We start from the raw sequence: 27,640 nt of genomic DNA, 5'->3' as shown, positions 1-27,640 counted from the left end.
ACAGATTACATTCCTGGGTGCCAGCTTAAATACAACGGCCCAGATGGCTTACCTCACGCCAGACAAACAAGTTCAACTAACTCAATATTTTCAATTACTGGCAAAAACGTCCCATCTCCCTGCAAGAAAAATTCTGCAGGCCCTGGGATTCATGGCATCCTGCATACTACTAATACCATATGCCAGACTGCATATGAGGAAATTACAATGGTACCTAAAAAGTGTTTGGACTCAACACACTCACAGCTTAGAAGCAGTAATACCAATGATTCCCTGCCTACAACAGGAGTTTCGATGGTGGGCACAGGCATGTCACCTAAACGAGGGTCAGCCTTTTACCCAACCCACAGCCAGGCAAACTCTAACAGATGCTTCGGATTATGCCTGGGGAGCACACATGGCAGGAAAATGCATTCAGGGCAAGTGGACCACAGACCAGATGCATCTTCACATCAGTCAAAAAGAGATGTTGGCTGTTCAAAATGCCCTAACAGCTTTCAAGGACCTTCTACATCGAGGACAACTGTTACTAAAGACAGACAACACCACAGTAATGTGGTACATAAACAAGCAAGGGGGAACTCATTCTTATCCCCTATACAGGCAAGCCATGACCTTGTGGAACACAGCTCTAACGTACCAAGTTCACCTGCAAGCACAATTCCTGCCAGGAAAGAAAAATACTCTGGCAGACGACCTAAGCAGAAATATCATGGACCCTCACAAATGGAAATTGAATCCACAAATCTTCAGCATGATGACGCAAAAATGGGGATGCCCAGACATACATCTTTTTGCCTCCCTACTGAATTGCCAGCTACAGAAATTCTGCACAAGGACTTATCACAAACAAGCATGGAAAGTGGATGCTCTTCAGTTCAGCTGGAAAATCCTAAAAGTGTATGCCTTCCCACCACTGCCTCTCCTTTCAAAGGTACTCCTAAAAGCCAGACAAGAAAAACCACAGATGATCCTGATTGCTCCAGACTGGCCACGCCAGCACTGGTATCCTATCTTAAGAAACTTGGATCAGGGCCCACCATGGTTTTTGCCCCAAATTCCACATCATCTGACTCGACAAAACAATCAGATCCTGCATGGTCAGCTCAAAACCCTAAACCTGGCTGTATGGCAGATACTTTAGTCAAACAGGCAACACCTCTGTCTAAAGCTGTTATGGATGTCATTTTGGAGGCCAGGAGGCCTAGCACCAGGAAAGCTTGCTCAGAAAAGTGGAATAGATTCTGCGCCTGGAACCAGGCTCAAAGCCCTTGACCCTCTTGTTCCAAACATTCCTCAGATTTTACAATACTTAACTGAGATGCTGGACAGAGGCCTATCCTTTTCATCAATTAAGATCCACGCCTCTGCCATTTCAGCACATTACAACACGGATCCTCCTTTATTCTCTCATCCCTTACTAAAGCAGTACCTCAGAGGGGCTAAAAACATAAGACCGCCCCGGAGAGCACCAACACCAACTTGGGACCTCAATTTTGTTCTGGAAAAACTGACCCTACCTCCTTTTGAGCCAGCCAATACAGCTAATCTAAATTTTTATCATGGAAAACAGCTCTGCTCCTGGCAGTAACTTCAGCATGAAATTCTCAGAGCTACAAGCATTAATGGCAGTGGAACCTTTTATAATTTTTCATCAGGACAGGATATCTTTAAGGACAAACCCTACCTTTATGCCAAAGGTGGTATCTAGTGTGGCTCACCATCCATTTGCCAACTTTTTATCCAAACCCCCAGAATAAAGGGAAGAGACTTCTGCATTCTTTGGACATACACAGGCAGCTACACTTCTACTTGGACAAAAGAAAAGCTTTCAGGAAAACTGACCAGCTGTTTGTAGCATATGCTGCAGGATCACAGGGCAAGGCTATCTCAAAACAGACTATATCCAAATGGATAGGACACTGTATTCGGTACTGCTACACACAGCATGGAAAATCAGTCCCTAATAACATTAGGCCACATTCCACCAGGGCAACAGCCACTTCAACCGCCTTTCTCAGAGGAGTACCTACCAAGGAAATTTTGGAGGCTGCAGCTTGGAGTTCAGTGCACACCTTTACCAAGCATTACCACCTGCCTCTTTAGTTTAAATCCAGAGCAGGATTTGCCACTGCAGTTCTGCAGGGCCTCATAGCCAATCCTAATTCTTTATAGACCAGCCACCCAACCTTAGCTTTGGGATTCTACCCAAGTGTGATGACTGCAGCAGTGTAACACGATCATAGTACAGTTTTGTACCTACCATAAATGTAGATGTTCGAGTGTTCACACTGCTGCAGTCCAGGTTACCCTCCCTCCATCCCCTTTGAACCAGCTGGACTTATCTATACCTTTCTATCCTATACAACCTTTCGGGTGTATTTGCTGATAACTGAAGTTATTGTTTTTATTTTATATGTGTATTTTTTATTAGCAATATCTATTGCCTACCTACTTGGGGGCACCTGACATCTGGGGCAAGAAAAACTGAAGAAAATGGCTTTGGATGCATACTGTATACCCCTGGCGCACTGACGTCAGGGAAGAAGCGACAGCAACCGTCGCCGGACCAAGACTTTGGAACTCTGGCCGACTGCGGGGACCATCTGATGGCAGGATAATCCAAGTGTGATGACTGCAGCAGTGTGAACACTCCAACATCTACATTTATGGTAGGTACAAAACTGTACTAACTGGGGACCTAGGTAGATAGTAATCTCTCCTTTGACAATCATATTGCCAAAGTAGTTAGGAAATCCTATGTGGTCCATCTAATTACTAAAGGGTTCGCATCTAGAAATGGAGGTTATAGTGCCCCTCTACTCGTCACTCATTAGACCCATCATAGAGTACAATGCCCCATTTAGGATGTACCTCACAAGACACTTCCAACAGCTGGAAAGACCACAAAAGTACCTCACCAAGAGGATTACTGCTTTCAAACATATGTCCTGTGCAGCCCGACTGAAAAAAACTCTGGCTGTACTCAGTGGCATACCACTTACTCAGAGGTGATCTCTGCCTGACTTACAAAGCCATGTCCAACTCAGAATTGATGGACATGCTCCACCTAGAGACGCGCTCTAGTGAGCTAAACCTTGCCACAGCAATAAATAGAACATGCTGGAGGGATAGATTCTTGTCACAGACTCCCCATGCTTTGGAACAAAATTCCAAATTACATCCGGCAGAGCCCCTCACTAACACACTTCAAGAGAAACCTTGACGAGTTGATGGTTAACAGAAAATACACCCCTGGGATCACTTCATTGGCTCTGCTTGACAGAGGATCAGTTAATTAATCAATGGGGAGGCGAAAGCCGACACACTCTAGCTAGGCTTATAAATGCCCTCGGGCAGATATCATAGGTTCATAAGTAGGTAACTAAGCTATTTGTTTTACTCTGCTAGCTTTACCCCCCCCCCTAAGCCATTCTCTAGTCTTACTTTATTTGTTCATAGGTTCATAGGTTTATACTAGGCTATCTGCCCTAAGGCATTTATAAGCCTAGCCCAAATTATTGTGGCTTACGCCACCCCTTATATGAAAAAATACTGTGCCCATTAGTTTGTTGTGCCTCTGTCCAGCAGTGACCCAGAGATGATTCCCGGGGTAAACCTATGATCTCCCATCCACAGGTCTAGATTTCTCTTGAACAGAGTCAGCGAGGTGCTCTGCCTCACATGGACCGGGATTTTATTCCACAGCATAGGGAGTCTCTGAGTGATAAATCTATCCCTCCAGCACGTCCTATTTATATCCGTGCTAAGGTTTAAGTCGCTTGCTCTAGTGGTTTTGGTGGATTTGGATTTTTGAGGTGGAGCATGTCCATTAATTCCGGGTTGGACATGGCCTTGTATGTCAGGCACATGTCACCTCTGAGCAGACGGTATGCGACTGAATACAGCTGGAGTTTCTTCAATCTGGCAGCATATGACAGATTTTGGAGTCCCTTTATCCTTTTGGTGAGGAACTTTTGGGGTCTCTCCAATTGCTGCAGATGTCGGGTGAGATACATCCCGAATGGGGCATTGTACTCGATCATTGGTCTGATAAGTGAAGAGTACAGGGGAACAATGACCTCACTAGATCTGGATGTGAATCCCTTCATGATCAGGTGGGCAATGTAGAAGGTCTTTCTAACCACTTTAGCAATGTGAGTGTCAAAAGAAAGGCCACTGTCAACCTGGGTCCCCAGGTCCCTGATAACCTCTTCTGTGCTTAGTGGATTGCCACCTATATGGTAGCTTGGGGTTACCTTGTTTTTCCCGAAGGGTATGACTATACATTTTTTGGCGTTTAACTTCAGGCCATGGCTCTGGCACCAGCTATCTGTTTCCGTGAGTCCCTTCTGAAGGATATCAGTGTCCGATGCACTTTCCACTATGGCCCAGTTTGCAGTCATCTGCAAACTTTGTCAGCCAAAGTCCTCCCATGTTGGCCTGTACTTCTGAGAAGTAGATGCCAAACAATAGGGGACCAAGGACCGAGCCCTGTGGGACACCACTTGTGACCGGCTTGGAGTCTGACACAGCGCCAGCAACTCTAACCCTGTGGGTTCTGTCCTTAAGCCAGTTTGCAACCCATCTTGTGACATATGGGTTTACATTTAAGCTGGTAAGTTTTTCTACAATACCCGAGTGGGGTATTGTGTCAAGCCTTTGCAAGGTCAAGGTAGGCTGTATGGACTGCCTTTCCTCATCAATGGCCTTGGTGACTATTTCGAAGAAGTCAACCAAGTTCAAAAGGCATGATCTTCCCTTGACAAAGCCAAACTGGGTCGGGTCCAATGTCTGCAAGTCCCCTATGTCTTTGTTTATGAGCTCCATTATGATCCTCTCCATAGCTTTGCAGACTAGACTTGTTAAGCTTATGGGGCGGTAATTACCAGGGTCCGTGAGGCGCCACCTTTGTGGAGTGGGACCACAGTTGCCGTCGCCACTCCTTGGGCACGTATCCTGTGGTAAGGCTGAGATTAAACAGCTGCCTTATGTGCGGGTTTAATTCCTCATTTAGCTCGTGTAGCACACAGCCGGGGACACCATCCGGTCCCATTGATGCTGTGTTTTTAGCTTTAGAGAGAGCAGCTTTCACCTGCGCATTTGAGATGTCCGGGAGGCTACACTCGGCTGGGATAGTTATCTCTCCTTTAGGGGAGAGGGGTGAAGTTTGCACTGAACCTGTCTGCCAGTATGTTGGCAATGTCTGTGGGTTCAGTGATTTTTGTATCATTTTGGACTAATTCTGAGCATATCTGTGAGTTTCCACCCAGGTTCCTAACATAGCTGAAAAAGGCCTTATGATTGTCCTTTGAATCCATGGCAATTTTTCTCTCAAAATTGGCCTTAGTTGATTTTATGAGTGCTCGTATTTTTTACTAATAATGATCAGGGGTGACTTCCCTTTTATGGATTTTGTTCTATCATGTAATAGCTTTCTCCTCTTATTGTAAAGTTTGTTAATGGCTGGGGTCCACCAGACTGGACGCTTGCCCTTTGTGGAAAGAGTCTTGGTTTTATTTGGGATTGCCTGATCCATGCAGTCCTGGAGGTGTTCATAGAAGGCATTTGTAAGGGCTTCCGCAGCTTGGGTTGTGGTTTCCTCTGACTCAGGGGCCTTGAAGGATACCACACCAGTCTTGAGTAGTGTGAAGTTTGCTTTAGAGAAGTTCTTCACTATGGTCTTTTTGTTTGGGGTGGGGGCGGGATGTGGATTTCCAGTGAGATTAGTTTATGATCAGATCTCACCAATGAGGGATATACTTCCGGTGTGGAGCATTTTGTCCCCATGTTTGTGACAATGAGATCTAGTATATTTTCTCCTCTCGTGGGAACAGTGACTAGCTGTTCCATGGCATTTGAATTTATGAACTCCAGGAACCGTTGGGCTAGAAAGTTAGGGCTTGAGTAATGTTCCCAGTCTATATTCGGGTAGTTGAAGTCACCCAATATGATGGTGTTTGGAGATACATTTATACCCTCCAGTGTCTTCAGGAAGGCTGTGTGGGGTTCCTGAGTTTGAGAGGGTGGCCTGTAGCATGCTACAATTTGTAGAGCAGTTTTGCCTATTGTTAGTTGCACCTGGATGGTTTCCGAGCTTCATGCGTTGCCACCAACCTGGAGGTGTGAGTATCCTTTATGAATATGGATACACCCCTCCTTTTGTGGAGTGGTCCGGGTTTTGGGGCGGAACGCATGATATGAGGTAAAACCTAATAGTGCCGGGTGCTCTCAGGAGCCTTGAACCAGGTTTCAGTTACAGCACAGACATCGATGTTCTCCATACTGAGAAGGGCCTCGAGTGCGTGCATTTTGAGATTTAGACTTCTGGCATTGAGCAGCATTACCCTCAATTTCTTCCCATTTTTGTTTTCTAGGGTGGTAGGTTTAGAATTTGAGCCTTGCCTAAAAAGGCACTATGGGGTGGCAAGAGCCTTAGCCAATATCCGAATCCCAGGGGTGACAGGTGCAAGCCGTCCCTTGCGAAGCAGCGTGGCTTGTCAAGCATGTCATCCCAGGCAGACAGACACTGGATCCCCTTTGAATGACACCAGACATTAAGCCAATTGTTAAAGCTGATCATCTTGTCTCTATATTGTGGCATCATTCTTGGTGAAGGAAGGATACTGCTCAGGGTTAGGGTCATACCTGCCTGGGCTACATAATCAGAGAGCTCCTCTATGTCTCTTTTCATGCAGTCCAGGGAGGTACGTCTCAGGTCGTTCACACCAGCATGGACAATGACTGTGTCATATTTGTACTTGCTGTGGAGTGACCCGAGTGCTTGTGTTATGTGGCGGATTCTAGCGCCCGATAGGCAGCTTACTGTGACCCTCTCCTTGTTCAGCCTGGTGAGTGGGACGTCCGTGTCTCTGACTATGGAGTCACCTATGACAAGTATGTTTGGTGTTGTATTTGGCCTTAAGGGCTGTGACTGCTTTGCACACTGCTTTTGTGGTTTATGTGTTGCTTGTGGGGTGTCTTGAGGTAGCAGTTGTTTGGGTGTCTGCTTTGGAGGCCTCTGCTGTTTAGGTAAATTTTACTCAGAGCCTCCAGTATGTCTTTGTGTGTTTATGTGTTTGATTCAGTGGAGTGGTAGCATTATGTGAGGCTGGTTTTGTGGTGTGTGTAGTTGCCTTCTCCTCCTGTCTGGTCTTGCCAGTCCTGAGTTGAGAGAGCTCAGCCTCCAGTTTGGCTAAATAGCTGCATCTCTCGCAAGTATTTGTGTTATGTGGGAGGAGGAGAGGGTTGTCTGTGTACATGAGGCAGTTATAACATTGCCTCAAGATTCCCAGATTCACCAGCTGGACCGGAGAGGAGATTGACAACTGACCTTTGGACATGCTAGAATAATATTGGGAAATCCTTAATTGAAAACAAGGGCCAGTGGGGAGTGAGGGTGTAGTGCTTTTAATTTTTAGTGCTGACTTATATAATTGCTTTAGTGAGCAAGTGCCAGGTAACTTGAGTGCAATGTGATACAAGTAACTAAATGCAAAAGCGACAAACAGTAACTTTCTTTCAAGTGAAACAAGGAAATAAGTACAGTAAGCAATGCAGATATCACTGGTGATCCACAGAAGCTGAGAAGTTGCGATTAGGTGAATTAGCTTCCAGGGAAATAACAAGCAAACAAACAACAAGTATATAAACAAAGCTAGATTCAGTAGGCCTGGATCTAGTCTATGCTAGAGCAAACAAGGTGAACCAATTTCAGTAAGATACAGTTCAAATATTCAGGCACTATAAACCTTTAACCAGAAAATTCCCAGCTCAGAAGGGCAGAGTCCAGCCTCTTCTCCCACAAGAGTGCAGTCCACGAACCTTCTTAATGTAAAATAACTGGCCTGAAGCCCAAGTGCCTAAACCAGAACTAATACACTTGGACACTGGGCTCTCAATCAGCAGTTCCCAACTTAGAAGGATGAAAGCTACCTGTCCTGCCACCACAGTGCTTGCCACAAACCTTCCTAATGTAAAACAACTGGTCTGAAGCCCAAGTGCTTAATCCAAAAGACTTGAATGATAGCTACACTTTAATCAAGTTACAACCAAGCAGTAATAAATACCATTGAATACTTTAGAGAATGTCTGGATTAGTGCTCAAGTTACACAAACAAAGCTAGATCCAGCAGGCCCGAATCCAGTCTATGCCACAGCAAACAAGGCACCAACTTCAGTAAGAAACAGTTCAGATATGCATGCACTATAAGCCTTTAACCAGAAATTCCCAGCTCAGAAGGGCAGAGTCCAGCCTCTCCTCCCACAAGAGTGCAGACCACGAACCCTCTTAATGTAAAATAACTGGCTTGAAAGCCCAAGTGCTTAAACCAGAATTAATACACTTTTAGAATAACAGACACTGAGCCCTCAATCAGCAGTTCTCAACCTAGAAGGATGTAAGCTACCTGTTCTGCCACAACAGTGCAGACCACTAACCTCTCAGTGCAAAACAACTAACTGGTCCGAAGCCCAAGTGTTTAAACCAAAAGGCTTAGAATGAGTTACACCAAGCAGTAATAAATACAATTGAGTATTTTAAGATGATGCAAAAGTAAAAAGAAGTAGGTAAAAACACAAGTACAGTAAAAGCAGATGAAATTTTTTTTTTTTTCCTGAACAAGTGCTGAGATCAAAGAAACAGATTTGAGTGCTGAAACTAGAAAACTGGCTAGTTACAAGAAAAAAAAACAAGCTAGAAGGCTTCCCTCAAACACAGAAGGGCTTGGGGCTCAGAAGCCTACAAATAGTCTGTACCACTTAACAAGAAAGGCAGGAAATAAGCTTAATTTTTTTTTTTTCTATTTCCCAGATGCTCTCTTTGTACACAGTAGGAGTGCCTGAAATCAGAATATGATCTCACTGCACTCAGTTGAGTGAGCAAATGAGATGGGCCCAGAGGCAGGCTGAGGGGCGGGCAGTTTCAATGCCACTAAGATTAACACAAAAACAGGGCGGGTGGGTGGGAATAACTGAAGAGCAGAATAACCAGTTAAAAATTCCTTCAACACTCCTTCATACACAGTTTAAATCAATTTAAATACTGTATTTTTAAAAGAAAAAGTGCATAAAAAGTACTTAAATTCTCTTATACGTCCAGTTGAATATAACCAAGTTCTTAGCTTGCCAAGCTGAAGTTTTAAAGCAGGAATTATTTCACATGCACCAGTTTAAATATGCAAGGACAGGAAATCACTGAATGTGGCTACCCCCACACCTGTAATTACTAGCAAATAACAAAATTCAGCCAACACTAGCTTTTAGTTCAAGTTACTGAAGAGCAGAATAACCAGTTAAAAATTCCTTCAACACTCCTTCATACACAGTTTAAATCAATTTAAATACTGTATTTTTAAAAGAAAAAGTGCATAAAAGGTACTTAAATTCTCTTATCGTCCAGTTGAATATAACCAAGTTCTTAGCTTGCCAAGCTGAAGTTTTAAAGCAGGAATTATTTCACATGCACCAGTTTAAATATGCAAGGACAGGAAATCACTGAATGTGGCTACCCCACACCTGTAATTACTAGCAAATAACAAAATTCAGCCAACACTAGCTTTTAGTTCAAGTTACTGAAGAGCAGAATAACCAGTTAAAAATTCCTTCAACACTCCTTCATACACAGTTTAAATCAATTTAAATACTGTATTTTTAAAAGAAAAAGTGCATAAAAGGTACTTAAATTCTCTTATACGTCCAGTTGAATATAACCAAGTTCTTAGCTTGCCAAGCTGAAGTTTTAAAGCAGGAATTATTTCACATGCACCAGTTTAAATATGCAAGGACAGGAAATCACTGAATGTGGCTACCCCCACACCTGTAATTACTAGCAAATAACAAAATTCAGCCAACACTAGCTTTTAGTTCAAGTTACTGAAGAGCAGAATAACCAGTTAAAAATTCCTTCAACACTCCTTCATACACAGTTTAAATCAATTTAAATACTGTATTTTTAAAAGAAAAAGTGCATAAAAAGGTACTTAAATTCTCTTATACGTCCAGTTGAATATAACCAAGTTCTTAGCTTGCCAAGCTGAAGTTTTAAAGCAGGAATTATTTCACATGCACCAGTTTAAATATGCAAGGACAGGAAATCACTGAATGTGGCTACCCCCACACCTGTAATTACTAGCAAATAACAAAATTCAGCCAACACTAGCTTTTAGTTCAAGTTACTGAAGAGCAGAATAACCAGTTAAAAATTCCTTCAACACTCCTTCATACACAGTTTAAATCAATTTAAATACTGTATTTTTTAAAAGAAAAAGTGCATAAAAAGGTACTTAAATTCTCTTATACGTCCAGTTGAATATAACCAAGTTCTTAGCTTGCCAAGCTGAAGTTTTAGGGAATTAATAGAAGCTTTGTAAAACAGTTGCCAAAACTTCAAAGGAGGGAATGGACTGGAGTTTAATGAATGATTTAGATTTTAGAAGGATGATAAAATATACATCAGAAAAGAAAAAAAATAGTTTTAATGATATTCACTAGGTTTAAGTGGGGGAGGGGTGGGCATGAAATGAAAAAGGGAGAGGTAAAAGGTGGAGTGTTGAAAATATTGGTGACGGCAGAAAATGGTGCAGTCGGGCCTTGCAGGTTTTCAGCAGATTCTGTGCCTGTTTATGACAGTAATGAGGAAGAAGAGCATATGTCTGAGATGTCTGCAGAAAGATTACTGTGCATCTTGCACCACTGCCGTGGTACGCAAGTATTTTTTTATATGGTAGTGGCATAATTTTAGACTCCAGTGTTGCAATATCAAAGTTAAGATACAGGTATGTAGCGTGGCTTTTGTTAAAAATGCCACACTTCCTTACCCCATCTTTTAGTTGTTCCCAATGTACTGAAGATGCACATTTGTCTCTGTCGTTGCATTTTTATTATAATTATTTTGGAGTTTAATATTCTAAAATTATTGAAGCCAAGTTTGTTAAGGTACATATCTATAATGGATTTGGTAGTGTTATGTAAGATTTCACTTTCTGGTGGAAAATTTTTTCACCATCTGTAAAATTGTTATCTTTGGTAGTTTATTTGCTGGGAAAAGCACTTTGTCTGCTACCATATAACCTTCTCAAACATTTTTCATCTTGATGATAATTATTGCTTCAAACTTAAGAATGAGTAAAACTTGCTTAAGTTATTTGGAAACTATTTTTTATGTAGTTAAGTTTCATTTATCTGAAAACATTCATCCAGTCCATTTCTTTCCTTAAGTAACTTTGCAGAAAGTACTAGTTTTCACTTCTAACAGCAGGCATGTATTTTGCACTACACATTTATCCTTGACCTTTAACTTGATGTGTAGCCTGGCTGCTAAATGTAGTTTTTGATTTTTTTTTGTCATTTTGCTTACAAAATTCTCATCTGAAATCTGGTGTATGTCTTATTTTCTTTTCAGTGTAAATTTGTTTTCCAAAGGTTGCCATCCTGTTGTGAAAACTTTAATTTGTGGTATTCAGTAGGTGAGTTTTTTTGAAAGGAGGTGGGAAATGCCATATTTGAGAATTGAAGGCCTTTCCTTTTTAATACATTAATATGATGTATATTTTTGGGTCACCTGTGCAGTGCCCCTTTGCGTTTTTAACTATGTATATTTAACTAGATGGCATTAAGTTCAGCGATAGAAAAACTGAAAGCATTCTTATTGTGTTCTGTCTTTTACCTTTTCATTAGCATTTTCTCCATGAATGCAAACAAAGAGGAAAAGAAAAAGAGAAAGAAGTCTGTAAATTCGATGAGTGTGAGAGATGTGTTTAAATTTCAGAAAGAGAAAGCATTTTCAAAGGAAGATTCCCTGCTGCTGTCCCCGCCCCAGGCTGATACTGATCCTCATGAACTGGATAACAACTTATCTGACCCTATCTTGTCATTAATTGGCTCTGCCAATGACCATGACCTGCTTCAGGCTGCATTAACTGATGTTGATCTTGAGCGTCTCCTTGGAGAGTCTCCAGATGGAAGCCCTTTTAATGATCTTGAAGATAGCAGTGAGGCACCCTCTATAGATCAAGATCATTCTCCAAAACCACCTCCAGCACTGCTTGAAGGACTGCCTGCATCACTTGAGAAACGCATCAAAGACCTAACTCAGGTAAGGGCTGTATCCCTTAATATACTAAAGATGGCATGAAGCTGTCTCTCGCTGTCTCTCAGTAGCTCATTTTACTGAGTGTGTGTTTATGGTATTTTCTACCTTTAAAAGAATTCCATAATTTTTGTCCGTTGTACTCCTGAGTTCTCCCACTATTTTTGAGCCTGTTAACTTTCTCTGAGAATCTATCCCATGGAGTCGGTCTTAATTATATTCTGCTATTAAGAGCAGTTTGGCTGTAGCACAACACCACAAGTTCTTGTCTATAATGGCAAGCTGTGGCATGTATACTTTGTCCGTGATTTATTTTATTTATTTATTTTATTTAACATGTGTTTACCAGGAAAGTCCAACTGGGACAGAGTCCATTTTCAGTGGAGGCTCAGGGAGAAGCACTCCAGAAGCATGTATTTGAAGTCCTTAGCTGCAGAAAGCAGCTGGAAAGAGAGATATGTTTCCAAAACAAAATGGCTACTGTGGTCACCAAATGTTTTCAGTATCTTTTTGTAATTAAGCTGCCCTGCAGTAAATATGGTGCTGTTGTGAAGTGTTAAGTAATTGTTTAGGGAAGCAGAGTATGAAGAAGTGTAAAGGGTTGTTTTTGTGATTTCTTGTAGAAATAAAAATTGCTGTGGTAAAGAAATATTTTATAATCATTTAAGTGAGAGAGAAATGAGGCACTATTGGTCTTAATTCTTTTTTTCCCTGCAACATCTTGTCTAGTATCTCCTCTAACCTCACCCGATCAGACAATTCATTAATTCCATCGGTCAAGAGCATGAGTAGTACCGCTCATTAGGTCCATTGTGATTAACCCCATCATCTCTTTCCCAGTGATGAGATTTGGGTGATAGGAAGTGAGCCAGCATGCTACTCCTGCTGAGTGGCCTACTTGACATTGTAGCATCTTCCTCAGCCCCTCGACTGCATGCTATCGGCCACAGGAAGTTTGCCGTCTGCACATAAATTTCACCACTGGCTTCTGTACATATGCACCATGGCAGTGCACATGCAACGAGGCCCTTGTTCCATGGGTGCAACACCCAGTGTTTCCAATAACTATCGCTAAGTGGTGAAACAGAGCCTCCCCCCTTCCACTAACTATGATCAGTCTGTCAGCAGCTTGCCACTCCCAGTCTGTCTTGTCACCTCCATAGAGTGCCTAAGCATTTGACCAAATTTTGGTCATCTGGGCCACAGTGAAGGACTTGTACCTTTTACATTACTGGAGCAGGCTTGTTGGTCTTCAGTCTCACTAAATCACTCAGAGACTCCCTATGCTGTGGAATAAAATCCCGGTCCATGTGAGGCAGAGCACTTCGCTGACTCTGTTCAAGAGAAATCTAGACCTGTGGATGGGAGATCGTAGGTTTACCCCGGGAATCATCTCTGGGTCACTGCTGGACAGAGGCACAACAAACTAATGGGCACAGTATTTTTTCATATAAGGGGTGGCGTAAGCCACAATAATTTGGGCTAGGCTTATAAATACCTTAGGGCAGATAGCCTAGTTATAAACCTATGAACCTATGAACCTAAGAAGCAAGGGAGGTAAATATGAAAAGTACTATGGGATTGTAGTCTACCCATTACACTGCAGATTTCATGGGATCTGTTTGGAAATCAGTCTGCCATTTTGTGTTTTAATTCTTCCTTTTGTTTAATTTAATTTTTTTTTTTTTTTGCAAATACAACTTGACTTTCAAGCCATGAGCAGCATGTTTCAACGCAACAAAGTCATTATTTTAAATACATTGAAATAAAGTTAATGTACATTGCAATAGGTTTTCCTTCACATTTCCCCAAAAGCAAACTTAGTATAGCATATTCCATAATGTCAAGGTTACCATGTTTCAACAAGCATAATTTTGGATAGAATTTTTCTTAATAGTTTTCAGCTCATGGGACAGTATCAGTCTCCCTATTTAAAAGTTGCTAATCAAATCTTGGTGATTTCCAACTGTTACTGTTGGAATCTATTATTTTGCTACAGTTGTTGCTTGCACTTGATCTCTTCCAGGCAACAATGTATTCATGAAGTTGCGGGCCACTCTCTGATTTTTAGCTTCATGTTTTTTTTTTGTTTGTCTTTTTAAGCTGCTCTCCTGCTTTGTTGAAAATCTCATCTGTAATTACACATCTTTTATTTATTTTTTTTTTTGCTTTTATCGTGAAGTTAATTTTCTGTATAAACATTTCTAGATTGCTTCAGCATTTCTAATTCAGTATATGTCAAAAAATATGTTCCCAGTCTCTGTGATCTGCACTTGTACATCTTCAACACCACCCACCACTGGGAACATGTTTTGAAATCTATCAGGGATGTAAGAGTATGTATATAGTACCATGGAAAAAAATATTTTCTAGATTTAGTGGCTTATCAAGGTGCCAAGCAGATTTTTTCCAGCTCTTCTCAGTCCAGTACTAGATTTAACCAATCCAACCATTGTCTAAGCTTTCATGGCAGTAGATTTCTTTGTCCAGTGATGATCTGTACGTACTCTACTCACTAATTCGTTTTAGTTGATCTCTCGTGTCTTTGCATCTGTGTGGCGAGTTCTTAAATCACCTCCTTTCTGCTTTCATTTGATGAAATCGAAGGTCCATGTTTAGTAATTTATCAGCTTTTTTTAAGCTGTAGTCATTGTTTACCACTTCCCATGGTATTTGATTTCTCCTTTTCTGATGTGCTTCCAAATTATAATAGGAGTGATTTTTTTCTTTCACTTATTAAATTATTTAAAATGGGTGCCGTTGTATTGGTAATAAGCTTTCTCTTTTCCATTGATATTTTGTGCAATTTCTCCTATCTCTACAGTTTCTGGTTTACCATAAAAATGGATGTCTAGTCCAAATATTACATTTTATGTTCCCATGTACTTTTTTGCCTTGATTTGGCAGCATTTCTTTCCATCCAGATAAATAGTTGTCAGTGCATTTAGTCCATTTGAACTGAGTAGCCTTAAAACAACTATAAAACTCTGGAAGTAGCATTGCCTCCACTATCCCTACACGGTCTTAATTTTTCCCAAGCAACCCTCTAATGTTTTGTGCTGCCGAATATATTTGTGGAACCACTCTTTCAAGGCTTGTCCTTTCTGGGACTTTAGGCATACCATTTATATGTTTATAGGTTCATGGGTAGGTACTAGGCTATTGGCCCTAGGGCCTATACAAACCTAGCCAAAAGGTACCCTGGCTTTTGCCACCCTAGAAAATTATTTTCCTGTGCCCCTGTCGAGCAAAACCACAGAAGTGATCCCCGGTGTGAATTTCCTATTACCCATCCAATCATCAAGATTTTTCTTGAGTGTTAATAAGGAGCTCTGTTTGACATAGGTAGTCTGTTCCAGAGTATGGGAAGTCTCTGGGACAGGAATCTATCCCTCCAGCATGTTCTGTTTATTGTGGTGACAAGGTTTAGGTCCCTAGAGAGTGTAGCTCGGAGGGATTGGGATTTCTTTAAGTGGAGCATGTCCAGCAGCTCTGGGTTTGACATAGCTTTGTATGTTAGGCAGAGATCGCCTCTGAGCAACCGATATGCGATGGAGTAAAGCTGGAGTTTTTTGAGACTGTCTGCTTAAGGGATCTGTTTGAGGCCAGCAATCCTCTTTGTGAGGTATTTTTGCGGCCTTTCCAGTTGTAGATGTCTTGAGGTACATACCAAAAGGGGTGTTGTACTCTGTAATGGGTCTAATGAGTGATGAGTAGAGGGGAACAGTGACCTCTTTTTCTGGATGAGAAACCTTTTGTGATGAGGTGTGCCATGTAGAAGGATTTCCTGACCACTGTGGCGATGTGATTATCAAAGGAGAGACTACTGTCTACCTGTGTCCCAAGGTCTCATCACACTTTCGGTGTTAAGTAGACTACTGCCTATGTGGTAGTTCATGGGTACAGAGTTTTTCCAAAGGGGGTGACAATGCACTTTTTGGCAATGAGCTTGAGACCATGTCTTTGACACCAGGCATCTGTCTCAATGAGGCCCTTTTGTAGGATGTGCACATCATTAGAAGTTTCGATTATGGCTCCTAGTTTGCAGTCATTTGCAAATTTAGTTAGCCAAAGACCTTCTGTGTTGACCTGCACTTCAGAGAAGTAGATATCAAACAGGAGAGGACCCAGGACTGAACCCTGTGGTACTCCACTTGTCACTGGTCTGAAGTCTGATTTGGAGTTTGCTACTTTCTCTGTGTGGGTTCTGTCAGTAAGCCAGTTGGCAACCCATTTTGTGACGCAGGGATTTATGCCAAGTTTAGTGAGTTTATCTATAATTCTAGAGTGGAAGATGGTGTCAAACGTCTTGGCGAGATCTAGATGGGCTGTGTGAACCACCTTACCCTCATCTATGGTTTTGGTGACTACTTCAATGAAGTCTATCAGGTTTAGGAGACTTGATCTGCCTTTTACAAACCCAAACTGTGTGGGGTCCAGAGTTTGGAGATCTCCAATGTCTTTGAGTTCCATGATGATACGTTCCATGGCCTTGCAAACAAGGCTCATCAGCCTAATGGGGCAGTAGTTCCCGGGGTCTGTTGTGGCCCCCCCTTTGTGGAGTGGGATAACTGTCGTGGTGTGCCATTCAATGGGCACAAAGCCTGAGGTGAGGCTATGATCGTTGTCGCCTCACAGTAAGATGCCCGGTTCGATTCTCAGCTAGAGCGTCTTCTGCGTGGAGACATGCGTGAATGGGCGTACCTTCGTTGAAGGTCGTGCGTCAGAGCTGGTAACTTGGCACGTAAAAATCACCTACCAGTCAGCGGACGGGAGTTCCGCTGTGGTGACCCCTAACCGGGAAAAGCAGAAAGACACAACAACAACGTAGGTAAAGTTAGCACTGAACCTATCTGCCAGGATGTTGGCAGTATCAGTTGGTTCTGTATATTTAGTGTCCTTGTGCTGTAACTCAGAGCAGATCCGAGTGTTGCCATTGAGGTTTTTGACTAAGCTATAGAATGTTTTGTGGTTGTCTTTAGAATCAGTGGCAGTTTAGTTTTCATAACTAGCTTTGGAGGATTTTGAGGGATCTCAACTTCTTACTGAGGTTGACCAGGGAGTTCCTCCAATCGTAGGATTTTACTCTTTTTTTTTGCAACAGTTTCTTCTGTTGTAGAGTTTGTTTATGGCAGAAGACAACCATATTGGCTTCCTTTTTTTTTTTTGGAGGATAGCATCTTGGTTCCGTTAGGGATAGCACGATCCATGCACTCGTGTAAGTGCTTATAAAGTGCATTTGTGTAGGATTCAGCATTCGTACCTCTATTGTCCATCTGCATGGGTGTTGTGATGTTTGCCACTTCTGTTTTAAGCGTGAAGTTGGCTTTGGAGAAATTTCTTTGCCGGAGGTGGGAGCGGGATGTGGATGTCTAGGGTGATTAGCTTGTGGTCGGATCTGACCAACGAGGAGCTGACATCTGGTGTGGAACACCAGTCACCCATGTTGGTGATGACCAGGTCTAGGATATTGCTGCCCCTGGTGGGGGTATGGATAAGTTGATCCAAGGTGTTGGAATTGATGATTTCCAGAAAACGTTGAGCAAAAGACTTGGTACATGAGTAGTATTCCCAGTTAATGGGTAGGGTAGTTGAAATCACCCATTATTAGAGTGTTTGGTTGTACCTTAATATTTTCCAGTGTATCAAGAAAAGAGGAGTGGAAATTCTGAGGCATGCTACAATCTGGATTGCGGTTTTGCCCGGAGTTAGTTGAACTTTAATCTCGGATGCATTATGCTGAGCAACTAGCTTGGAGGTGTGGATATCCTTAATGAATATGGACACGCCTCCACCTTTAGCTTTTCAGTCCAGGTTTGGTGGCCGAAAGGTGTGGTATGAATTATAGCCTGGTAATGCAGGGGTGCTCTCTGGAGCTTTGAACCAGGTCTCTGTCACTGCACAGATGTCATTGTTCTCCATTTTAAGGAGTGCCTCGAGTGAGTGCACTTTGAGGTTTAGACTTCTAGCATTGAGTAGCATTACCCTCAGATTTTGCTTGCTTGTACCTGTTACGGTGGTGAATTTGTCATTTGAACCTTGCCTAAAAAAGCCACTATAGGGGTGGCAGGAGCCTTTGCCAGTATCTGGAATCCCAAGGGTGACCGATGTAGGCCATTTCTGGCAAAGCAGCGTGGTCTGTCTGTTATGTCATCCCAGCAGACAGATACTGGATTCCCTTAGAATTACACCAGAAGCTTAGCCAGTTGTTATTGCTTGGATTTTCATACCATTTTCATACCAGAAATCTGTTGGTATTGATTTTCACTTTTCTTTTATAACCTCCTAAGAGCCATTACCCAAACCTGACATTTTATTCGGCAACCATATTCTAAGGTATTTAATTTTTGTAAGACAACCCACACACACACACTGTAGCTGACACTTTAGAGTGGACAGAGACTAAGGTGCTGTGTCCATGCTTAAAACAGTAAAATAATTTTAATCTAAAAATCTTAATCTGATGGGACCCCCGGTGCATTGTCTGTTGAGTCACACCAGTGGGGCAGAACAGATTGAAGTACTAAAAAATGCACAGATGTGAATCCCTATGCAGCTTCCTAATCACTTAAGACATAGGCACCCCAATGCAGACTTCCAAGATGGCTACACACTGATCAGCGGGCTGATTTGAACTTCCCTAGTGTGAAAAAAGAAATTGTTAAAAAAAACAGTGTTCAACTGTCAGTCAAATTTTGTCACTGGCTATTAATTACACTTCCTGGATGCCAGGAACAAGAAGTTTAGAGGATCTGAGAATCAAATAGGAAAGAAGAAAAAACTGACTAGAGAAAATTCTGTAGCTGTTCATCAAAAAGCATTTCATATTTATACTTTGGTACATGAGATGGCTTTGTGTAATTTAAAGTAAAAACTAAATCAAATCCTCTCAGAGGTACTTGCAGTGAAACAGAAGGAATGTATACGCTCAGATAAAAGGCTGAAAAATAGAAGAAGTTTTAATAGCTGTTAAGATGAGCTTATAAAACTGCAAAATCAGAAGATGAAAAGACTGCTGAGCATGAGCCTTCTCAAGAAGTGCTTTTTCAAAATTACTTGAGTTAGAAGACATGACACAGAGAACCTGAGATTTTCTGCTGTACTAGACGAACTATAAAGAACAAATAGACTATTATTTTTATGAAATTACAAGTAAACAACTGGACTGGTGTTCCACAGCAAGATTTAATTGAGAGGACACATTTTATGTCCCAAACCTGGCCATTAGAAAGCAACCAAGACTTACATTAATAAAACTGCAGTCATACCAGCAGAAAGAGTTGATCCTGGCAAACTGGTGGCAGAAAAGAAAATTAAAAATTGCAGACAACAAAGAGTATTTGTGGAAAATAATTATTCACTGTACACCAGTTAGAAGAGAAGCAAATTTCTCCCATCAGTCAGGGAATGTCGAGAGGCAGATGTAAAATTCAAGTTGCTGTATCCATCTGTTTTCAGAATATTTTTCCTGGCAGATCAAAGATATTTTTCTGATGCGGAGCAGGCTAAGGAGGGGGAAAGCAAGTGAGAGGGGACTTTGCTTCTCATTCTTCTGACAGCAAAGCTCTCTTGGAGAGATTTTGCCAGTGAAACCTTTTCTAATGTACCAAAGGGAAATGCTTGAGAGGCAGAAGCCCAGGAGTTTACTAGAAGAAGAATCAGAGGTACCGTGGACTTGCACCAGAGTATGGTGATGGGAGATGGAGATGATCTGGCAGAACCAGCAACGCTAAAAAGGGTAATAAGGCTATGAGAGCATAACAAAAGACCTCCATTGAATTACTTTTCCAGTTTTGTTTAGATGAAAGTGATAAAATATTGGTGACTCATTCAACTGACTTGAACTAACTTGTTTTAAAATTGTATTTGTTTATTACATGTTTGGAGATTTGTTTTGTTTTTGGTTTCTGTAGTTTATACAGAACCTGTAAATCAAATTAGACCAGCAGTCTATTTTGTGAAGTTGTGCCCCACGATGAGAAAGCAGAAACTCTCTTGAAAGAGAATTGGATTCCTCTTTGTATGTGTCAACAGTCGTCTTGCCCTTTATTGTACATCATTAAAAAAAAAAAATATATATATATATATATATATATATATATATATATATATATGCCATATATTTCTATACACCTGATTTCTGCAGAGTAAAATCTTAATGTATTCTGTCAGAACTAGCATCTCATTGATGGCATTCATTCACCCGTTAAACCCAGTATTTAAGTACCTTGTACTTTGTTTCATTCAAAACCTGTCATTTGTTCACCTTGCTGAACAAACCAAATCGAAAATTAGCGAATTGCTTTTCTAGGGGGTGTAGAAAAATCTCACTTCCTTTTCCTAAAGTTAGGAACACAACATCTTGTTATAAGCTAACGTGAATATGGGCTTCCTGTCATCACAGTCTCATCTAAAATCAAAGAACCTGTCTTCCTTCAAAGCAGCTTCAGAGTACTAGATAAATTACATTAACTTCCTTGCTCTGTACGTACTGTTTGTCCTTGTCTAAAGCCCACTGGCTTCCTGCATGACAAAGGGCAGACCTTCTTGGGTCATTACTGTTTGCAGTACTAAAACTAGGATTCTTTCAGTTTATGCTTATCAGATTCTCATTAAGAGCAAACTATAATCGCTGTTCACTAATCAAGAATTGCCCATCCCTGTATAGAACTTAGAACAAGCTACAATGTAGCAATCCTAACTTCTTGAGCTGAAAAGAAAAACAAGAAAGTTGCACCACCAAAGGCAGACTGTTCAGCGTAGAAAGCAAAGGAACAAGTCTGCCACCAAAGCTTTGGTGTGCTGTACTCACAGTAAACTGTTGAGATATGCTTGACTAATATTTTACAAATCTAAGTAGTTTTGAAATGCAGTATAGTAGACTAGTACACGCTGTTACTCAGTTTTAAGGTCTAATGAAGTTTTAGTCATTGTGTGGTGTTTATATGAATGCTGTGTCTTAACATTGATACTCAGAGGCATTGACTGGACTCAGTCCTTTAGTATCATTGCTTTAGCATGATTAACAAATGTAAATAAACATGAATTACCACTTGAGAGGAGGCAGAGCCAGTGACAGGCTGTTGGGACTAATTATTCCCTGGGTATCCAACAGTACTTCCTATAGACAGTTTGAGAATTCAAGGAAATGATTGTCGGAATGGGTGGTTTAAGATCTATGTACAGAGGCATTCAAGAATGTACGAGACGGGGGGAGAGAGGCTGATGGGGGAAATTAGGAGATGGATGGAAGCATGAGCTACAAAAGAACACAAACTGACATGTTAGTGCATTTTGTATAGAGTTTGCAAAGTGCAGACCTTACATTTATGAGGTACTGTTGTATTGTGTTTCTAGATGGGCAGAAAAACTTGACAAAAAAAATCCTGCATTAGACTTGACAATTGGACACAGCCTACTGAAGTCCTTAATGACACAGCATTGAAAATAGCTTTGCAGGTGTTTGTTTGCGTGAACAGGTTTTTGGGGTGGCACTGTGCATTGGAGTAGATACTTGGGAGAATATCCTTCCTTTGTTGTCGCACGTGGCTGTCTAAATGCTCTGCTGTTCCACAATTTTGTTGACTGTGACAGTTTGGTGGGGCACATACTGAGGTGATTCCTTTTCTGTCCAGCTTGTTACTATAGATTGGATGTAGTCCAATGCTAAGGTGTAGTTTAAAAGGGAAAAGTGACAATTTCATAATGTATATATAATCATCCATTATTTGAAGGATCTGGAACTTTGTGTAGTACTGGTCAGAATAGTTTGGAAAAGACATTGCATGAAACACAAAGATCTGTAGTAACTGACTGAACCTGGGCTCAAGGTTGCCAGGCCTGACTTCTCTTCATAGTGCTCTCTGGCAGCCACTGCTGTTTCCTTTGATTTTATTTCCCCCCTTTATCTGCTAGCATCTATAATGGTAAGCAGCAAGAGGCGCTTTTTCACTTAAAGTATTGAGTCCTCGGCCTTATTTTCTGCAGTGGGAGCAGGGTCTTGAGTCCATGATGTATATTCATTTAGCCTGGATTCCAGGCCTGCAGTATAATTGCCTTTTACATGCTTCCCCTTTGAACAGTTGTCTGCTTGGAGTAGAATAAACAGAGCCCCACCTGCATTTTGGTTTATTGATTGGTGCCAGTAGTACTTGCATTCCAGTTTATGGTTGTTACCACGCATTCACAGGGTTTGGAAAACTTGTTTAGTATGTGCTGATGGAAGACTGAAAGGGTGAATGGGAGCACCACACAGCAGATTGTGCAGTATATGTTCTACGTGCTGGCCTGTTATGACACACTAGCATGGATCAGTTCAGCAAGCTTCTGAAAGTAGTGAAGCTTGTTCCCATCACTGTGTGGGCTTGTTAAGAAAATAAACAGACTCTGAGGACTATCATATAATTGCGTTCAATCTGTGTTATTGGAGACCTGAGTTGTGAAAGAGGCTTCAGTCTCCAGAATGGTTTACTAATGGAATAGGATGAAGTGGATGCTGCCGAGCTCTCCCTTTCTGCAGGAAGAGTGATGGTTTAGTCTCTACCTGTATAACCTGTGAAGGCCAGAAGCTCTGCAAAATGTTACAATACAAAGTGATACATAACATATATCAAGCACATGCACTGAAGATGCAAGTGCTTAGATGAATACCTAATGAATATCATACTTTGAAGTTAAGGATTCTGGCCATTTTCCACAGAGTAATGCTTCTAGACTGTTGCTTCACATAGATGTCCTTCAAGGATGCATCTGCAGTCATAACATATGGGTTGTCCTGCCTCAGGCAGCCCTTCGGTCGGCCGGATTCCAAAGTCTGGGTCTGGCCTCGGCTGATGTCGCACTTGCCCCGATATCAGAGCGTCTGGGGTATAAAAGCATCAGCCGACGCCATTTTCCTCAGTCTTTCTTGCCGTGCGGTGCCCGAAGCAGAAGCTGTTCGCAAGTGCCGGTCAGTCAGATCCAGAGATTTCAGCTACCGAAGACTTAGAAAAAAAGCTAAGTACCCCGTTGGGGACTCTTTCTTGCCTCAGCCGATGTCAGACAAAGTAAATAATTGTTTAACTTGTGGGAAACAAATACCTCATAAGGATTTCCATTCTTACTGCCTTCCTTGCTTAGGCCCAGACCACGACGTATCGGCCTGTTTAGCCTGTGCCTCCTTCAACAGACTAACTCTTAGACGTCGGTCGGAGTTTGCAGAGGAATTTTTTGGAGCCGCTTTTGCTTATAAAATGCCATCGGAGACTCCGACTTCGCATATGGTCAAAAAACGCAAGGAAAAGGACCGACACTCGCGGCCCGCGGTTTCGGCTGAAACCACGGCTAGGCCTACCGCGAGTGTCTCTGTTTCGGCCGAAACAGAGTCCTCGGCGATTCCTTCTTCCAAAACCATACTTCCGACCGCCGAGGCCCGAGAGGCCCCGGCTGAGTCGGCTTCAGAACTACCTACCGAAGCTAGTGTTCAGGATTTGTCCGACACCATACCTTTGGACATTTCTACCCCTGCACATGGGGCTGCTAGGCCCCCAGCTTCTATGTCCATTAAGGCCTTTTCCAGGGCTAAAGCTGCCAAACTTTCAAAAGCTTTGCCTGCCAAATCTACACCCCAGAGGCCTTCCTCTAGTTCTCAGATCCTTAGCCTGGCTGAGGACCTTATCTCTTTAATTAGGGGTTCACAACCTCACCCAGACAGGGCCTCTCAACCTCCTCCAGACAAAAGGCCCAGGACTGACCCCTCTGAACCTTACTCCTCAGATGATTCCACGGATGGATCTGAGTTGTCAGACCACCAGGAAGGGGCTTACTCGCCTTATGAGGATTCAGATGCAGAGGAATCTATCCCTTCGGCCTCCCCTCCTGAACAGTTTTCCTTTGGGGAGACTTTACACTCCATGAGAGAGCACTTTCAATGGCAAGGTCAGGATTTCTCTGATGGTAGAAAAAGATTACGGACCTTTTTGCATTTGCCTCAGCATAGGCCCTTAGCTATACCTCCTGTTCTAAATGTAATTGATGTGTACAATGATGTCAGTACAGCCCCTGATACTCTTCCTCCGGCCCCTGCCAAACCTGACAGATATTACAGGGTCCCGGATTCTCATTTCCATCTGTATAAAGCCCATTATGCAGACCCAGAAACTATTTCTCAGGGCCCTAAAGGGGTTGCAGCCGCTACTGCCAAAAATCCCCTACCCTCTGATAGAGAGTCTAGAGCTTTAGAGAGATGGGGTAAGAAGGTGTATACATCTGCAACTCTTTCTGTCAGGGCATTAAACTGTCAATTCCATATGATACAGTACCAAGAGTATTTGTTAGATGAATTGAATAAGAAACTTTCTTCTCCTGAACCCCTAGACCGTAAATCCCTTCAGGATTTGGTACATAACTCACAACAGGTTAGTAATAATTTCTTAAAATGTGGCTATGATGCACTGGAGGCTTCATTTAGATCAGCTATGACGGGCAGTTATTCGTAGACATGCCTGGCTGAAGGAGCAATCTTTGCCAGACCATGTCAAAGTTAAACTCCTCGATGCTCCAATGGAGAAACAAAATTTATTTGGCTCCCCTGCTCAGGAGATTCTAAAAAAGGTTGAAGAAAAAGCAAAATCTGTGCAAACAGTTAAAGATTTCCTGCAAGTTCAACCACCGAGATTCAGCAGAAACTGGCCTACAAAAAATTGGTCCTTTCCAGACTCGGACAGAGCCCAGAGAGGCAGGAACAGGCGCTCTAGAGGCAGAGGTCAATCGAAGGGCTCCTACAGAGGCCGTCAGTGGCAGCCTGCCAACCAGAGGAGTAGTGCAAAAGCTACAACTACAACCACTACTACAGGACAGACTCAATGACTTGACTCTGATTCCGCCTACCAGGGATCAACTGGAAGCACCCTTGGGCGGAAAGCTGGCTTTATTCTCAAAAAACTGGCATTATATTACAAAGGATACTTGGGCATTGCAAATAATAGACAAAGGATACAGGTTTCACTTCCACACTTTGCCAAAAAGAAGCGGAATGCCAAACCTTCCACCAAATCAGAAGGCAGAGGCTTTAAAACAAATCAGCAATTTACTTCAGATGAAAGCTATAGAAAAGGTACCATGTTCAGAACAAGGCCAAGGATTTTACTCCAGACTATTCTTTGTACCAAGAAAAGAAAATCAATGGAGGCCTATTCTCGACCTGTCCGCACTCAGCACTCATCTCATTGTGCCAAAATTCAAAATGCTGACCCTACAGCAACTTCTTCCCATGTTTGGCAAGGAGTCTTGGCTGGTGACTCTAGATCTCAAGGAGGCATACCTGCACGTCCCAATCCGACCAAGTTGCAGAAGACACCTCAGATTTCTTGCAGGATCAGAGCATTATCAATTCTCAGCATTGCCCTTTGGCTCATCTACTGCGCCCAGAGTATTCACGAAATGCCTGGCATCAGTAGTTGCACATTGCAGACTACAGGGAATTCAAATTTATCCATACCTGGACGACTGCCTAATACAAGCGGACAACAAGAACAAATTGTTAAAGGACTTGGCCTATGCCATACACCTGTTACAGGCCTTGGGATACACAGTCAACATCCAAAAGTCAAGACTAGTACCATCCCAAAGGATCACCTTTTTGGGTGCAGATCTGGACACAAGCACCCAAATGGCCTTCCTCACAGAAGAAAAGCAAAAACAACTTCCAGATTACTTCATGATTTTGACAAGACAAACTCTGCTTACTGCAAGGAAAATCCTGCAGGCCCTGGGTTACATGGCATCCTGCATAATTCTAATCCCACATGCCAGACTGCATATGAGGAAATTACTATGGTACCTAAGGAGTGTATGGTCTCAACACAGTCACAGTTTGGAAACCATGATACCAATCATTCCATGCCTTCAAAAGGAATTCCTGTGGTGGGCTCAGGCCTGCCAGTCCAACAGAGGGTTGCCTTTCAACAAACCAAAAGCAAGGCAGACCATCACCACAGACGCCTCGGACCGAGGATGCGGAGCACACATGGAGGACAAATGCATCCAAGGCCTATGGCCTCAAGGGCAGCTAAGCATGCACATAAACCAAAAGGAAATGCTGGCAGTGAGGCATGCAATCGAGGCATTCAAACCCTTCCTCCAACAAGGACATCTGTTAATAAGGACAGACAACACCACGGTCATGTGGTACATAAACAGGGTGGCACACATTCTTACCCGCTATGCCGGATGGCTATGAATCTGTGGGATCTATGCCTGAATCTCAATATCCAACTACAGGCCCAATTCGTGCCAGGGAAAGAAAATGCACTGGCGGACAGCCTAAGCAGAACTACCATGGATGCACACGATTGGATGCTGCACCCAGACATCTTTAAGCTCATAACAAAGACATGGGGAATGCCGGAGATAGATCTGTTTGCCTCCCCACTCAACCATCAACTGAAGACATTCTGCTCAAGGACATACCACCCACAAGCTTGGAGGGTGGACTCTCTCTCAGCTAGAAAACCCTAACAGTATATGCCTTCCCACCTCTCCCATTGATGCACAAGGTTCTACTGAAAATCAGGGAGGAACAGCCAAAAGTGATACTAATAGCTCCGGACTGGCCAAGACAACACTGGTATCCACTATTGAGAAACATGTCTCAGGCAAAATCATGGCCTCTCCCCCTATGGCCTCTTCTTCTAACGCAGAACAATTTCAAGACCCTGCATCCTAACTTGAAAACATTGCAGCTAACTGCCTGGAAAATTCCTTAAATCCCAATCAAACTGTTTTATCTCAGAGGGTGAAGGACATTATCCTGGAAGCTCGCAGACTTTCCACAAGGAAGACATACTAAGCTAAATGGAAGAGATTTCTCATTTGGAGCACATCAAAGGGCACGGATGTCACAGTGGCAAACGTAGCACATATCCTAGAATATTTAGCAGAATTGTTCCACAACGGCCTGTCCTATTCTTCCATTAAGATTCATGCTTCAGCAATTTCAGCAGAATACAATGTGGATCCACCTATCTTCTCACACCCTCTCCTCAGACAATTTCTGAGAGGGATAAAAAATGTTAAACCTCCAATAAGACCCCCTCTACCTGCCTGGGATCTCAACTTTGTGCTGGAAAAACTGACACTACCTCCTTTTGAACCAGCAGCATCAGCAGATCTACAGTTTCTATCTTGGAAAACTGCATTCCTTCTGGCAATCACTTCAGCAAGAAGAGTATCTGAGTTACAAGCATTAATGGCAGTGCAGCCTTTTCTTACTTTCCACCAGGACAGGATGTCACTAAGAACCAATCCTACTTTTATGCCAAAGTTGGTATCTAGGGTATCCTTGAACCAAGCCATTCACTTGCCTACGTTCTTCCCTAATCCACAAAATAAAGGGGAAAAACTTTTGCACACCCTGGATATACACAGACAACTACGCTACTATTTGGACAGAACAAAAACTAGCAGAAAAACTGACCAACTTTTTGTAGCATATGCAACTGGGGTGCAAGGAAGAGCAATTTCCAAACAGACAATTTCAAAATGGATAGGAAATTGCATTCGCTTTTGCTACTC

At 42.4% G+C, this 27,640-nt stretch overlaps 1 protein-coding gene across 1 annotated transcript in view; it reads left to right on the top strand.

Moving 5' to 3' along the window:
• Window positions 1-27,640, top strand: part of UBN1 (ubinuclein 1) — a 772,140-nt gene that overhangs the window by 178,709 nt on the left and 565,791 nt on the right. The window contains exon 3 of the mRNA XM_044090531.1: window positions 11,677-12,094. Within this exon, the coding sequence (XP_043946466.1) occupies window positions 11,677-12,094 (418 nt within the window). The remainder of the gene's footprint in view (window positions 1-11,676; window positions 12,095-27,640) is intronic.

Source organism: Protopterus annectens, chromosome 12.part0, assembly GCF_019279795.1.
Source record: "Protopterus annectens isolate FY-2018-M chromosome 12.part0, PAN1.0, whole genome shotgun sequence".
NCBI classification, from domain to species: domain Eukaryota; kingdom Metazoa; phylum Chordata; order Ceratodontiformes; family Protopteridae; genus Protopterus; species Protopterus annectens.
Note: the sequence above shows the minus strand (reverse complement) of the source record. Positions and strands in the feature narration are given on the sequence as shown.